The following is a 13,810-nucleotide window of genomic DNA, read 5'->3' on the forward strand; positions in this document are numbered from 1 at the left end:
AGGTGTCACTATGTTGTCTAAGCTGGTCTCAAACTCCAGGGCTCAAATAATCCTCCTAACCTGGCTTCTGAAAGTACTGAAATTACAGAGGCATGAGCCACCATGCCTGGCCAAGGCAGTTAAGATTTAAACCTTATTTTCTGTGGTTTAGCATCACATCCTTTCCTGCATCTCTGCTCCCTGCCTGAGTAAAAAGGCCAGAGCCCCTGCGTTTCTCCTGCCATGCTGCTCTCTCTCAGGACTGAGAGGCTGTTGCTGTTCCCCAGGCCCATGTCTGGGGACCCTCCCCTGCTGAGCACAGGCCAGCTGGCAAACTCACTACTAGTTATGCTTGACTGACTCTCCTGAGGGGCAACCCCCAACACTCTACCCTCTGTAAACTGCCTCAGTCCCTCACTGCTGACTGCTATCCTAGATTCCTCCCAGCATGCCTGAAGCCTGGCCACATCTGGAGGTTTAACAAGAGTGAAACAGAATCACTGCGGGATGTTGAGCACCGGATATATGCTGGGAAAGCCGTTGTGTATGTGAAGGGAGGGTGAGAAGGCGCTCCACTCTGCTTACGAATCCTTAAGACAAAATTTATGAAATCATTCCCTCTTAAACACATTCAAAAAGCCCTTTAAACACTTTGCTCTTCATGTTAGGAATTCCAGGTAGCAACTCAGATTTTTTGTTAAAAGAGTTGTTTTCAGGGTATCTGTTCTGCCTTTTAAAGAAGTCATCCAATGCCCATTCTATTAATGTGAAAGCATCATGTTAACTCAAAAGACTATGCCAGCAGAATCCTTGGAACATCTGAAAGAATGTAGACAACTATAATTGCTCTAATAATTCAGCTGAACAGGGATCATGATTGGCCACAGGGAAAAGGCTGTGTTTATTGACCAATCAATAATCAATACGGACAAACAATAGTAACTCAATTAATCTTTGCTGAATGAATGTGTGCACATATGTGTGTTTGTGTTTAGAAACAGATGATGGGTGTGTAGAGATGCACAAATACTATCTATGATATAACAGCACTTGGTTTATGATTTCACTCTTCTTTTTTTCTTTTTTTTATTTCAATAGCTTTTGGGGTACAAGTGTTTTATGGTTACAAGGATGAATTGTGTAATGGCAAAGTCTGAGATTTTGGTGCACCTATCACCCAGGTTATAATTTTATTCTTTTTCAAGCATGCATTTTGGTACGCCACACAAACCACCTCATTGTATGAAAGGACATTAATAACAGACAAACATTATGAATCCTCTCTGCAAGGAGAACTGTCCAAATCAGAAATGAGGGAGATTAGAGGAGCAGCTACTAACGCAAGGTACTGAACCTTGTCCATCTTTGGGCCTACTCTAAGGGGCAGAAGGAAAGCAGGAAGCCATCAGAGGTGGGAAGGCTCACAGTGTCCGCTCTGTTCTCGCGTTGGACAAATGACTTTGCATGCATTGCAGATGGGGCTGACTGCATAGGTAACAGCACTCGCTTATTAGACAACAGAACTTATCTATTAACCTGCCACAGAATCAACTCAGGAATAAGCTATCGAATTACAGCACTGATGCAAATATATGTATTTTTTATCTATGTGTATGTATATATGATTAAAATGGCAGCCATAAAGCTATGTGTACAAAAGACAGTAAGTTACCACTCTGTCAGGAACCGTCATTTTAAATGTCTAGCATTATCCCTCAAGTACTTTGACAGACTGGAGGAGGAAGCACATCCCATAAACAATATCCTGCTTGGGTTCTATCAGCAGGTTCTAGTTTTGTGTTAAAACTATTACATCAATGAAAAAGAAAAGATATCTAAAGTAACAGACTGTAAATTTTGTTCCTGTCTGGTATATAATGATCCAAAAGGAAGTGAGGAACTAGCTCCTTTGTTCTGATTTTTCTTTCTAATGCTACTTCTTTATATCATTTAAGACTGGCTATAATGATTTATATTTTACTATATATTCCAAAGGTACCAGCATCACAGGACCTTGTGCATGTACAACATTCTTATTACAGATGGGTGAACATGTATCTAAAATGCAATGTCTTCTAAGACTGAATCTCAAATGCACAATAAAAGGATATGAAACTGGGAAGCAATCCAAGAGTACTATAAGACAGTGCCATTGTATTGACTTCTAAGCTATCAATAGATCTTGAGACTTGTGAAAATAAGCCAAGGAATGCAAAATCCATATCTTAACTGTATGTTTTCCTGTCCTCTCACTTATTTTTCCTGGTGTAAATGGAGTTACCCATCTGTGCATAGAAAAGCAAACCTGGAGGGCAGAGGCATATTAAAAACTACAGTGCCAGGGCAAGCAGCCCTGGAGTGGCAGTCAAGAACACTGTCTTCTCATTCCAACCTTGCCCTATAAGCTATGTAACCTTGAAGAAGTTTCTCTCAACCATTAAAATAACAACAGGTAAAATAATATACAGGATACTGTTGGTAATAATAATGGAAAGTTTGTCAAAAAATTAACGGAACTTCAAAGATTTTTAACACTAATGTAAATGTTTCCTGAAAAGTACAATTCAGTCACTATAGACCAGCTACATATTAAATTAAGAAATTAGTACATATCCATCTCTGCCTTCAACTTATTTATATATAAACAGAAATGATCAATTTTACCAAACAAATTGGTAAAATCGGTAAAAGTTACCAAATTTTAACTGAAATGACTGAGTAGAAGTAATCACATCACCTATGCTCATTACAATGAACTGCAGTCAGTGGCAATACATTCATATAAAGACTGATATCTAGCTCAAAGATGAAAATTCACATCAATGTGAAGTAAATCTCTCACTTTAAAATCAGCACTGAGAGGATGATACGTAAACATTTTTTAAGTCTTTCAGGGGATCTGTCTCATTGGTGGTAAGCACTCAAAAAAGAACAACAAAATGCTAAGATTTTATGGCCAACACAATTCTGCATACAATAATTTTGTCTACATTTCACAATCAGGTACTACTCATACAGAATATGGGGAAAGTTCTCCTGAGGACCTAAACAATGGGACTTAGGTCCCATTATTATTTTTGTATGTAGTGTCAAATTTTCTTGATCAAACTGTTTAGTCAATTAAAAAATTATTCTCTTGAGGGACCTTTGAAGGGATTAACTCATGTTGAAAAAAGGACTTGTTGATTAAATCCAAGAGAATTACATCAATTCAATTGCTTCTTATTAGATGATTACTAGCTGTTACTTTACAAATATCACTGAGAGGATTAAAAAGATTTGTCATAGAATCAGAAGGTCAAAAATCAGCTCAGAGAAGGCTAAAAATATTCCTTAAATTTAATTTTTAAATGCAGCTTTCCAAAAATCAGACACGTTTTAGAGCAATCTTGACATCTCCAGAAGTGCATACATAAATTTAAACCTGTCAATGACCTACTTTAATGAAAGAAACTACAATCATCTTAAATACTTGTAATTTATCTTTATGATGATGCTGAGTTGCTAATTTTATTATTCAAAAAATTATAAATGATGACAAATTGAGCAAAATCAACCATCTAGAGGAAGACATTAAAATAAAGACTTTAGCTAAATAGAAAACTGGCCTATTCCTGAATGTCTTATCATTGCTAGACATTCATAAATCTTCTCACAGAGGAGAGAGGAATCATAAGAAAATACAAGCCAAATCACTAGAGTCAGTTCTATACACACCAACAATACATACATATATTTAAAGAAAGCAGTTTGACAATATAGAGGTAACCACCATGGCAGGTACATTACATTGTTTTCCTCAACCTCCACTCTCCCCCTCCTCCTTAGTAAACGGAACAGTAATTTTTCCCAATGAGTGTATTGCTTCTTGGAATAAAAGACGACATGCTAGGAATGAATACAGTCCAGATTCAAAGATAATGTGGGATTCTGCTTAAAGAAAACTGACTCATGTTTGGGAGCTCACTTTTTTTTCACATTTTGCCTTTCCTACTTCTCCTGACCTGTACCAATATTTATGATGGCTAGAGCTCCAGGAGCCATCCTGTACCCCGAGGTCGTCTTAGCATGAAAGCCATGCACTAGGAAAGAACAGAAAAGTAAGAGCTGAGTCTCTGATGACACCACGGAATCACCATACAACCATTCCAGCCTGTATCTAGACTACCTTTACATGAGACAGAAATACATTTCTATCTCTTTTAAACTACTGTTACTTTGGACTTTAATGTTTTTTACTTTTTCTGTTATAGTGGCTAAAGTGATTTTAACTAATATAATTAGTCAAGTCAATTTTTTGAAATACTCAAAAGCAGTAACTGAATCGTCTACCTAATTTGTTGTTTTAACTTGATGAATGTGTTTACATAGACTCAATGTTAAGGTAGTAACAGTATTCGTGAGGTTTCTTAAATTACTAATAGATCTTGTAAGGAAATCAGCACTATGGACAATTTATCTTAATAATGTTTTCTTCACCTATTGTAAGAGACAGAAAGAAAAAATTACTGGGAATTCAACTCCTAAGGAAAAATTTCCCTTCTAATTCCCCTCAAATACAATAACAAGTGCAATGAAACATCCTACAGAATCATATTTTCTAAAATAACTTAGAAAAGAAGAAAAGAAATAGACATTTATGAATCCTGCACTATTCCATGACTTAGTTACTTAGCAGATATTTTTGTTTAATTCTCACAATAAACACTTTAGATAGTTAATATTGTCCTCACACTTTAAAGATGAGGCAACTGAGGCTTGGAGATATTTACTAACGCTTTCATGGTCTCCACACAGTAAGTCCAATTTCAAATCCCATACTCTTTTCATGATACTCTGGCATAGAACATGCATTGACATGTGACAATATGAAGAGCATTTTCTAGTTCAAACACTTTTCTATTTTTCTTATGTCCAAGATTCTGTTTTTAAAAAACCAATTGTTCTTAAAGAGCAACAAAGGTTAAATGTTTAATTTCCAAATAAAAATTACAATGAAACCTCCTGATGAAAGCCTAAGGCTCTGCACAATCCTATCTATTTCAACTGTATGTAAGAAAAAAGGAAGAGCAAGAGAGGAAGGGAGAAAGAGAGTGACAAGAAAAGAGAAAACAAACCTAGTTATGTCCATCTGGGCCTTATATGAAAAGGACTCTGTTCTAATTGTATACTTTTTTCTCTCCTACTATATTATATATACTGGGGCTATGAAAGCTTTCATCTTCCTAACCTAGAAATAAAAATACAAATAGTTACAAGATTTTAGTATCAAAAAAATTCCCAGTACAGGAATCTCTGTCTCCCTCAGCTCACTTTGATCTCCTTTTCTTTATCCTCTAACTGAGCAGAAAGAAAAAGCAGAGTGTCAACAGTAATTTCTTTTTTATTTTTCAAAGTAAGTGGCTGATATATTAAGCTCTCAGGCTACAAAGTCATGAAAAGCAAAAGAAAGTCATTATAGTGGAAAAAGAAACCATAGCCTCCAAATGTACTGTTGTTTAGAATTCATATTAAAAATAACTCTGTAATATGTAATGCTCTGTAACTATGTACACACGTCATACATGTGTGTTCATATAGCTTATAGCTGTTACACCTTATGCCAAAAGTAGAAATGCAAAGTTTGACAAGAAGAAAAGAGTACTGTGTATATCTTGAAGTCAATTAAAATGACATTTAACCAAACCAAGGTATTCATATTATAAATTATTTTTGGAAGATTAACATTTCTGTGGTTGATGACTATAGCAAAATTTTCTTTGAAGTGTCACAGAAGTTACTAAACGTCTTGTAGTTGGTATAGCAATAAAAATGTATTGTAAGTTAAGTGATGTTCAGGACTTACCACCTCCTCCTCCAAGAAGACTGGCATTTGCTGTTTAAAACAAAACACAACAAAAGACATTAAATAACATGTATAAGAAATATAGTGTATCAGAGTAATTCAAGATAAATCTGATAGTGATCATATGTCTCATATACATACAGAAACATAAAATATTTACTTTCATTTAAAGACAGCTTATATTACCATTTTATGAGTTTGAAAATTAAAATATTTCACTATTTTTATCTTTTTCTCTTCAAATGGCTATTTTTATAATATATTTCCTTCTAATGAAATTAAACACATATTGAGACTGTTTTATTCTCAATTCTGTATCTAAATTAATCTTCTGAGCTCTCCATTTTATCAAGTAGAATAGAACAATATTATTTAGCCAATTTTAATGATTTCAAAGGACAATGTAACAAAAAAGTATTATAGTAATTAACATTAAGTTAAACATAATGAAACAAAGCTATCACAAAACATTTTGCAGTAAGAAATAACTCTTAAATAGTAACAATGTATTACTTTTTTGATTAACTTCTTTATTTTGAGGAAAGAAATAAACGTTAAACAGTGCTGTGGTATTTCTTACCTATTTATTTATTAGCCCAGCACACACATTTATAGGAGCTAAATAAGTATAAAATAATTCCATTTGGATTTCTTTCACAAGGTCAAATTTTTAGGAAGTTCCATTGCAGGTTTCTGCTGAAGTATTAAACAACCTTATGCCTAAATTTATCCAAATATAATAACCAGAAAACATAATTCAATATACATTATACTGAGCGTTATTCCATAGAGTTCTTAAGTATCACAGGAACTATTTCTTGCCACTAAAACACAGCCCAGCAGTAATACAAGGAAAGTAGGTAGCAAGCAAACTCCCCTTCTTTGTGAAAACTGAGTTACCAAAAGACTTAAAAAAAAAAAATTAGGAAAAAAGAGTAGAAAGTCTTGTACTTGAATTTTAGCATGCTGCCCACAGACCACCCACTTCATAATTTAAGAGGTGCAAATATCATTGTTAATGATTCAATCAATAAATAATGGGTCATTTGAAGAACAAATGCCCATATTCATAGTTCTATGAGGTTAGATATGTGATAGCTTACTGATTATTGTTACACTAAAGAGAATATCATGAAAATGCATGGAGACCAAATGCTATTTTCAATATGTCAATATTAAGAGTGTCAAATTTAGTCTCATATAATCTTCCAAGTATGGGACTATCTAATTGTTGCTCTTGCTAATTGCCCTCAGTACGTTTGTCGCAAACATGTCCCAAGTAGCAATGTCGTTAATCAACCATAAACAAAACTCACTTCTGATGTCATAAAGTCATCTGCCACCCTATCACTCAGGTCTACAAGTCCCTCTGACTTTACCACATGTAAGTGTGTGATATTTACACAGACAGTAGCCAGAATTTAAGGTCCTGCCTTGAATCCAGCTTTGTAGCTTTTGAAGTGGTAACTTATTGAAGAGGCATGAGGACAGACATCAAGAATTCTACTTGGTCTCATATCCGTTAGTGGAAAAGAGAAATTTCATGATCAACCAAACATTTTCTAAAATCTTAGCTACATGCATTTATAAAACCACATGAAATTTCACACTCCTGCTGATTTTTTATTTTCATATTTGACTGAGAACTACCTCCCTATCTATAGGTTTTCCAGTTCCCTGGGACTCCATCTGTTGTCCTCCAGTTTTCACATGTTCATTCATAAGGAAAAAGGTATTTTTAACAACCAACAACAATAATAAATAGGAGCTCTTCACTTAAATTACCATGCTCAGTAGCACAGTAAGACAATATAGTCTATTTTCATCCAATGTTTTGCTCAATAAAGGTGGAGGTTGCCTGTTTTGAGAGCACAGCCCAAGGCCCATCTGTTTAACCAGGCACTTGTCCAATAGATGTGGATGGACGGGTAGGTGTAGGAGTTGGAATTCCAGTTCTGGCCAATCATCAAGTTAGTTTATGCCGAATGTGTGTTCATGTATTTTACATAAGCATATCCAGTAACATTTTAACTTCACTGTAGAACTATTTTACAAAATTTTGACACTCTACATAGTACACAATCATTTCTTAAGGTAATTCTATGTGTATTACTATCCATGTAATAGAATCTTAATTTAGGCTGCATAATCATATTCAAAAAAGTTCTGATAACTATAAATCCAATAAGGATTTTTCCAACGAATCCATCAAATTTGTTTATTTTATCTATTTCTATTCTCTAAAAAATAACAAAAAAAAGTTAACTTTATTAGCAAAAATGTCAAGGCACTTTTCTTCAGCAAAAGTGACATAAAAATACGCAAGTAAAGGTGAAACTTTATTGTTATTTATAGTATTACTTTGCCTCCACAAAGCACTCCAATAACTGGTTATCCAACATTCATTGGTCAGGTAGATTCATGTTACTTCTTCCATTTTACAGAGGTGAAACGACTTTTGTGTGTCTAAAATTAATAATAATTTAGTTTCTACTTCATTATCTCCAATAAATTGAGATATATCCCAATTAGATGGAAGCTTCTCCAAGGCAAGGTCTGAGTTTAATGGTTTGGCCTGCATCTGATAAATTTTCAAGACATGTTTTATAATAGTGAGATAATTGGTAGGTTTAGTCAATTTCTTCATTAATACAAGAGGGATTTGTTTACTAAAGTGTGTGAAGAAAGCAAACTTTGACCCTTTTTCTTCCTATAAAATCAAAGATTACTTAAGAAACTCTAAAAGCTTATTTGTAAATGCTTAGTAAGAATGCATAAAATATATTTATGTCCCTATCTAAATTTCTTCCGAGAGGGAATTTTGGACATGCTTCCTATTAATCCTACTGTTTCACAGAAAAAGGAAAAGAAGAAAAGAAACAAAGAAAACTTGAAGTTCATGAACATGATGCCACTATTTTTAAAACAAGATTTAAAAATCTCTTCTCTGAGCATGCTTATGAAGCAAGACTATTTTAATTCATATTTCCCTGAAATAAAATGTCTCTTTTATTACCAGTGGAGGGAAGGAAAAAATCAAGTTACAGTAATTGTCTCAAAGATTGATTCAATGCAAAACTAAAATGAGCCATTACAAGATAATGAATCTGTGTATTGCACTTTTTCTTCCCCCTAAAATAACTTCACGCAAGGAGATGGAGTTTTACTGTTTATAAAGTGAAAACAACATGAACACAAAATGGAGAAAAGGGTTATCTGAAGCTAATTTCGTAGTGTCAAATATGGAGAATTGATTTCCAATACCCTAAACAAATGGTTCCATTTTTAAAGTTTATGAGAATTTTTTCTTTCATTTGAACCTAGTTTTAATTTTTTTAATTAAAAGTATCAAATTCCTATAGCTATTCGCTATTCACTATTAAAGTATTAAAATGAAAAAAATGAATACAATATAGGAATCCCTTTCCTGGGACAATTAGCCTAAATGAAAAATGATCATGGCAGTTGTCAATACCACATTAATTTATGTTCTTCTCAAAATACAAATGAAAAATGCTGGAAGAGGTAACTCATGTCAACCATGAGCCGGGAGGCTGAGGCAGGAGAATCGCTTGAACCTGGGAGGCAGAGGTGGCAGTGAGCCGAGATCATGCCACTGCACTCCGGCCTGGGCAATAGAGCAAGAATCTGTCTCAAAAAAAAAAAAAAAAAAAAAAAAGTATTTCAAATACCGTTTTTTCTTTTTGCCCAGTAATTTTTATTATCTCCACAGCAATTGTTTTTCCACTCCATTTCCACCCCACCCAAGACTATCTGCCAAACACACAGGAGTCTGGGAAACGAGTCTTTAAACATTGATTAAAACTATTTGTGCAGGGTTTTGTTTGCTTTTCATCATTATAAAGGAAATTATACTTGTTTTCATCCTAACAGAATCCTGACCACCTAGTTTAGTTTATTTATTCTGCTTTCTTATTACAATAGAGCACATGGGATATCAAAAGGACTGTTGGCAAAAACTTCCCCAGGAGCTCTATTTAAAACACCAATTTCATTCACAACGTGTTATCCCCAAAGATACAAAGGCTGAAATACCACCTTTCAGAATGGCATACATTATATTCCCTAGAGTTTGAAGCTCTTTAAGTAGGAAGTGCTAAAAAATCTGATAAATTAAAATCCCAAGGACATGCATGATTCTAGAACCACTTTACATAGGAAGCAACCATCTCACCTGACAGCTGTGAAAATACAATCTATGCAGACAAATACAGCTATCAATTTGGCAACAGGCCTCCGCCTATGCTTTACTAGATTTATACCTCCCAAACAAAATCAACAGAATGCTGGAGATTTTGGGCAATGGTGTAATTTCCTGCTTTGGAGCTGACGAAGCAAGAAAATTAAGAATAGGCTTAACTGATTCACACGTAGAAACCAGGCATAAATACATGATTAATACTTTATAGTTCATGCTACTATAGAATTTGAAGAAGACTGATTTTTCCAGTATCTGTGTTGTTTGTACAAGCTGTCACTCACTATGAAGCCAAAAATAGAATACAATGACCACTACGACTAATAAATAGGTGAAAAGGCATCAGAAATTGGAAGTCTTACTTGGGATGCTTCACATATAAAACAAAATAGAATTACTGTTGTTAAAGTACAAGGGAGGAGCTACAGCTGGTCCTGGTTTGCCTTACTAGGTACTCAATGACTTCTATGAATATCGTAGCATGGGCAAAAAAAAAAAAAAAAAACCGCCAAAAGCTAAACAAATAAACAAACGAAAACCCCACTTATTTGGTCCAACCCCTTTATTTTACAAAAGTAGAAAGCTAAAGAGGATCAAAGATGTTGTTAACTCACTTGTCTAAGATCAGACCTAGAAGAGCCAACCATAAAATAGTGTCAACTTAGACGTTTAATAATAACTCCCTCTTAACAAATTATAAACATGTGCATGTGTCTCTGTGTGTGTATTGCAGCCCTCCTGCTCCCCAAAAGTACATCCAAAGATGGTGATAGAAAACAACATGCATGGAGTCTACTGAATGTTACTTTACCCAAGATTGCCTAACTTAATTGTTAAAGGGTGAACTAAAGCATTAGCAGGCAATTCCTACAGTTCTATTATGCAATGCATCTAATGCAAAATGAGAGAAATCAGAATGTGCTACACACCAGTCATCCTTTATGACAGTATATTGTAGATCAATTGTAATTTTGATAATGATAATACTGGCTCAGTTACAAAAATGAGATTACTTGAGTAACGCAATCTGGGGCTTTCCCAAGAGTGAACGAGAATATCTAAATAGGGAAAATTTAGTTCAAATGTTTATTAGTTTTATGGTTATAATTATATGAGACACTTGAACAGTAATTTTAACTTGCCTTTGACAAGAAAGGTTTTAAATAAATACAAACCAATTTTCAATTTAAGAAATGAAAGATGTGCTTATTTGAGAGAATGTGATATGCTTTTAGCCTGATTAAAACATAAGCCTCAACATGTACCCATAGATTCACACTTTTGGGGGAACTGGCTGATTTGTTTCAATAAAACCAGAAAGCACCTTTAAAAAATGTTATCTTACCTAGTTCCAGTATCTCATATTTCTTATAATATTATAGCATCCTCAATTCTCTAAAATAATGAAATAGAAAGTGAGATTTTTTAAAAGGTTTACTACAATTTTTATATTACACTTGTATTTAAACAAACAGGCCAAAAAATAGTTCTCACTCTTAATAAAGATATACGAAGACTGAGATGCAAATGACCTCAAATGAAAAGGACTTGGGGCTAGTGGAAATGCATAGGATGATTCCCCTGAGAATTCTTATTATGCTGTAAAATCCATGAAGGCAGAGGCCATATTCGTTGGTATCAATGGTACAATGCATGATTCCTGGCACACAGTAGGTACTGAATAAATACTTGTTAAATATATAACAAAGGGAATGAATGGAAGATAAGAGAATGAGAGAGGGGGAAGGGGAAAGGCATATTTCTGGGACAGGTGAGAGACCTCCGATAATGGATAATGACTTCTTTACCATTTTGCAGCCAAGTGAGGCTGTGCCTCCAGACTCTTATCATTGACCTTGAGAAAGTTCCTTAAACTCCAGATTAAACTCTTGGAGTTTCTGTTTCTTAAAGAGTAATCACTTTTAATCCTCTCAGCAAACCTGACATGTGCCAGGCTCCATGGCATACATTCATGTGACCATATTGGTCACAGTACAGGTTTGCTGAGAGGAGTAAAAGTGCTAACTTACATGAATGTATGTCATGGAGCCTGGCACATGCAAAGGGTCAGTAAATGTCAGCTTCCCATTCCATGACCTGATTTACAGTGTCATTCCTTGCAACCAAGCTAGGACTTAACAGAAAACCTCTACTGTTTCAGACCAAGTCCAAAGTCGCATTTTGTGGGTCTGGGGCCATGTTCATCTTTGGGAATAGTTTTCTGTCCCCACTCTGAGATGTTCACTGCTATGCCCTCAAGGGAGTTTAAGAAAGAATTTGGGACTTATGTACAGAAGAGGGTGAGGAACAATGCCATCTTCAGATTTTCTTTTTTAATTTTGTGTTTGGGCTTAGGTCAATTAAACAATAATTTGGTAAGCCCGTAAAGTAAATGGATGTGAATATTTTGCATACTATCTATGTTTTTCTCTTCTGGGTTATTTTGATTATTTAGTTCAAAAAGAATATTGGGGCTGGGCACGGTGTCTCACACCTGTAATCCCAGCACTTTGGGAGGCCAAGGCGGGCAGATGACCTGAGGCCAGGAGTTCGAGACCAGCCTGGCCAACATGGTGAAACCCCATCTCTACTAAAAATACAAAAATTAGCTTTGTGTGGTGGTACACACCTATAATCCCAGCTACTTGGGAGGCTGAGGCACAAGATTGTTTGAACCCAGGAGATGGAGGTTGCAGTGAGCCGAGATCACGCCACTGCACTCCAGCCTGGGCGACAAGAATGAAACTGTCTCCAAAAAAAAAAAAATTGGCATTTTATGCCAGATAACTCCTGTTTACTCTTCAAAACCCATTCTCTGTACTTGCCCCCGTTCTCTGCCCAAGGCCGCTGATCTAGGTACTTGACATCAAAAGGCCCTCTCTTAACATCTGTCTCTAGTTGGGTTCAGTCAGTGGGGAGCCCTGGCAGATGACAGGAGAGATTAGAATGCATTCAACATTTTCTTCCCTGGTTCACTTCCTGTAAGCTCATTGTGAATGGACTATGTCCCTTTAAAGAAGGTCACCGTTCCAATCAAGGTTCTTTACAACATGACTTTTTCTCTTTCTGGGTTCTGATATCCTCCCCCTCTCCTTGTCTCTTTGTGCCTCGGGTGGCAACAGCTGTGCTGTTGGTGACCCCTGGTCCATGAAAAATTCCTCGAGGTTCTCCTACCCCACACCTGGCTCCAGCTCTTGAATTATTGTAATATGACTGCATCATCTGTTTCCTGCTGGGACCTTGATTGAACAGATATGTTTTAAACAGACTGGTCACTGATGGTGGCTAGCCTAAATCTCATATTCCTTCAGAGGCTAACTCTCTTAGTGCAGACGGTTATAAGGATGGCCCCTGTTCTATGTTTCCATTTGAAGAATGACCAATATAGCAGACTGTTTACTTTGTTAATTAAAAAACATAAAATACATAAGTATAACAAATTATATTTAAAACATGTAAAATATAAAATAATACATACTCATTTGAACATGTTAAAGAATCAAGTATATTAAACAAACTCAACTCCTCTTATCTACCATTCCCTTCCACACTTTTCTCCATGTTCTTATAAATATATGCAAATAGTTAAGGCTTCCGAGGTTACGACAAAAATAAAATTGCCATGCAATATAAATTTCTCGTTTATCAATAAATATATCATGGCTCTAACTAATGAAATAATATATAACACAGTATGAGATTCCAGAGTTTGAGTAACACTACTCCCATTACTGATGGGCACTTACATTGTTTCTAGTTGTTGTTAG

General features: G+C 35.3%; 1 protein-coding gene across 4 annotated transcripts in view; it reads right to left on the bottom strand.

The window, feature by feature from the left end:
- Positions 1–13,810, bottom strand: part of MACROD2 (mono-ADP ribosylhydrolase 2) — a 2,180,049-nt gene that overhangs the window by 1,602,536 nt on the left and 563,703 nt on the right. For all 4 annotated transcript variants that reach the window (XM_030915179.1, XM_030915177.1, XM_030915178.1 and 1 more), the window contains exon 4: positions 5,825–5,854. In XM_030915179.1, coding sequence (XP_030771039.1) covers positions 5,825–5,854 — 30 coding nt within the window. The remainder of the gene's footprint in view (positions 1–5,824; positions 5,855–13,810) is intronic.

The sequence above is a fragment of the Rhinopithecus roxellana genome, chromosome 13, assembly GCF_007565055.1.
Source record: "Rhinopithecus roxellana isolate Shanxi Qingling chromosome 13, ASM756505v1, whole genome shotgun sequence".
Classification (NCBI taxonomy): Eukaryota; Metazoa; Chordata; class Mammalia; order Primates; family Cercopithecidae; genus Rhinopithecus; species Rhinopithecus roxellana.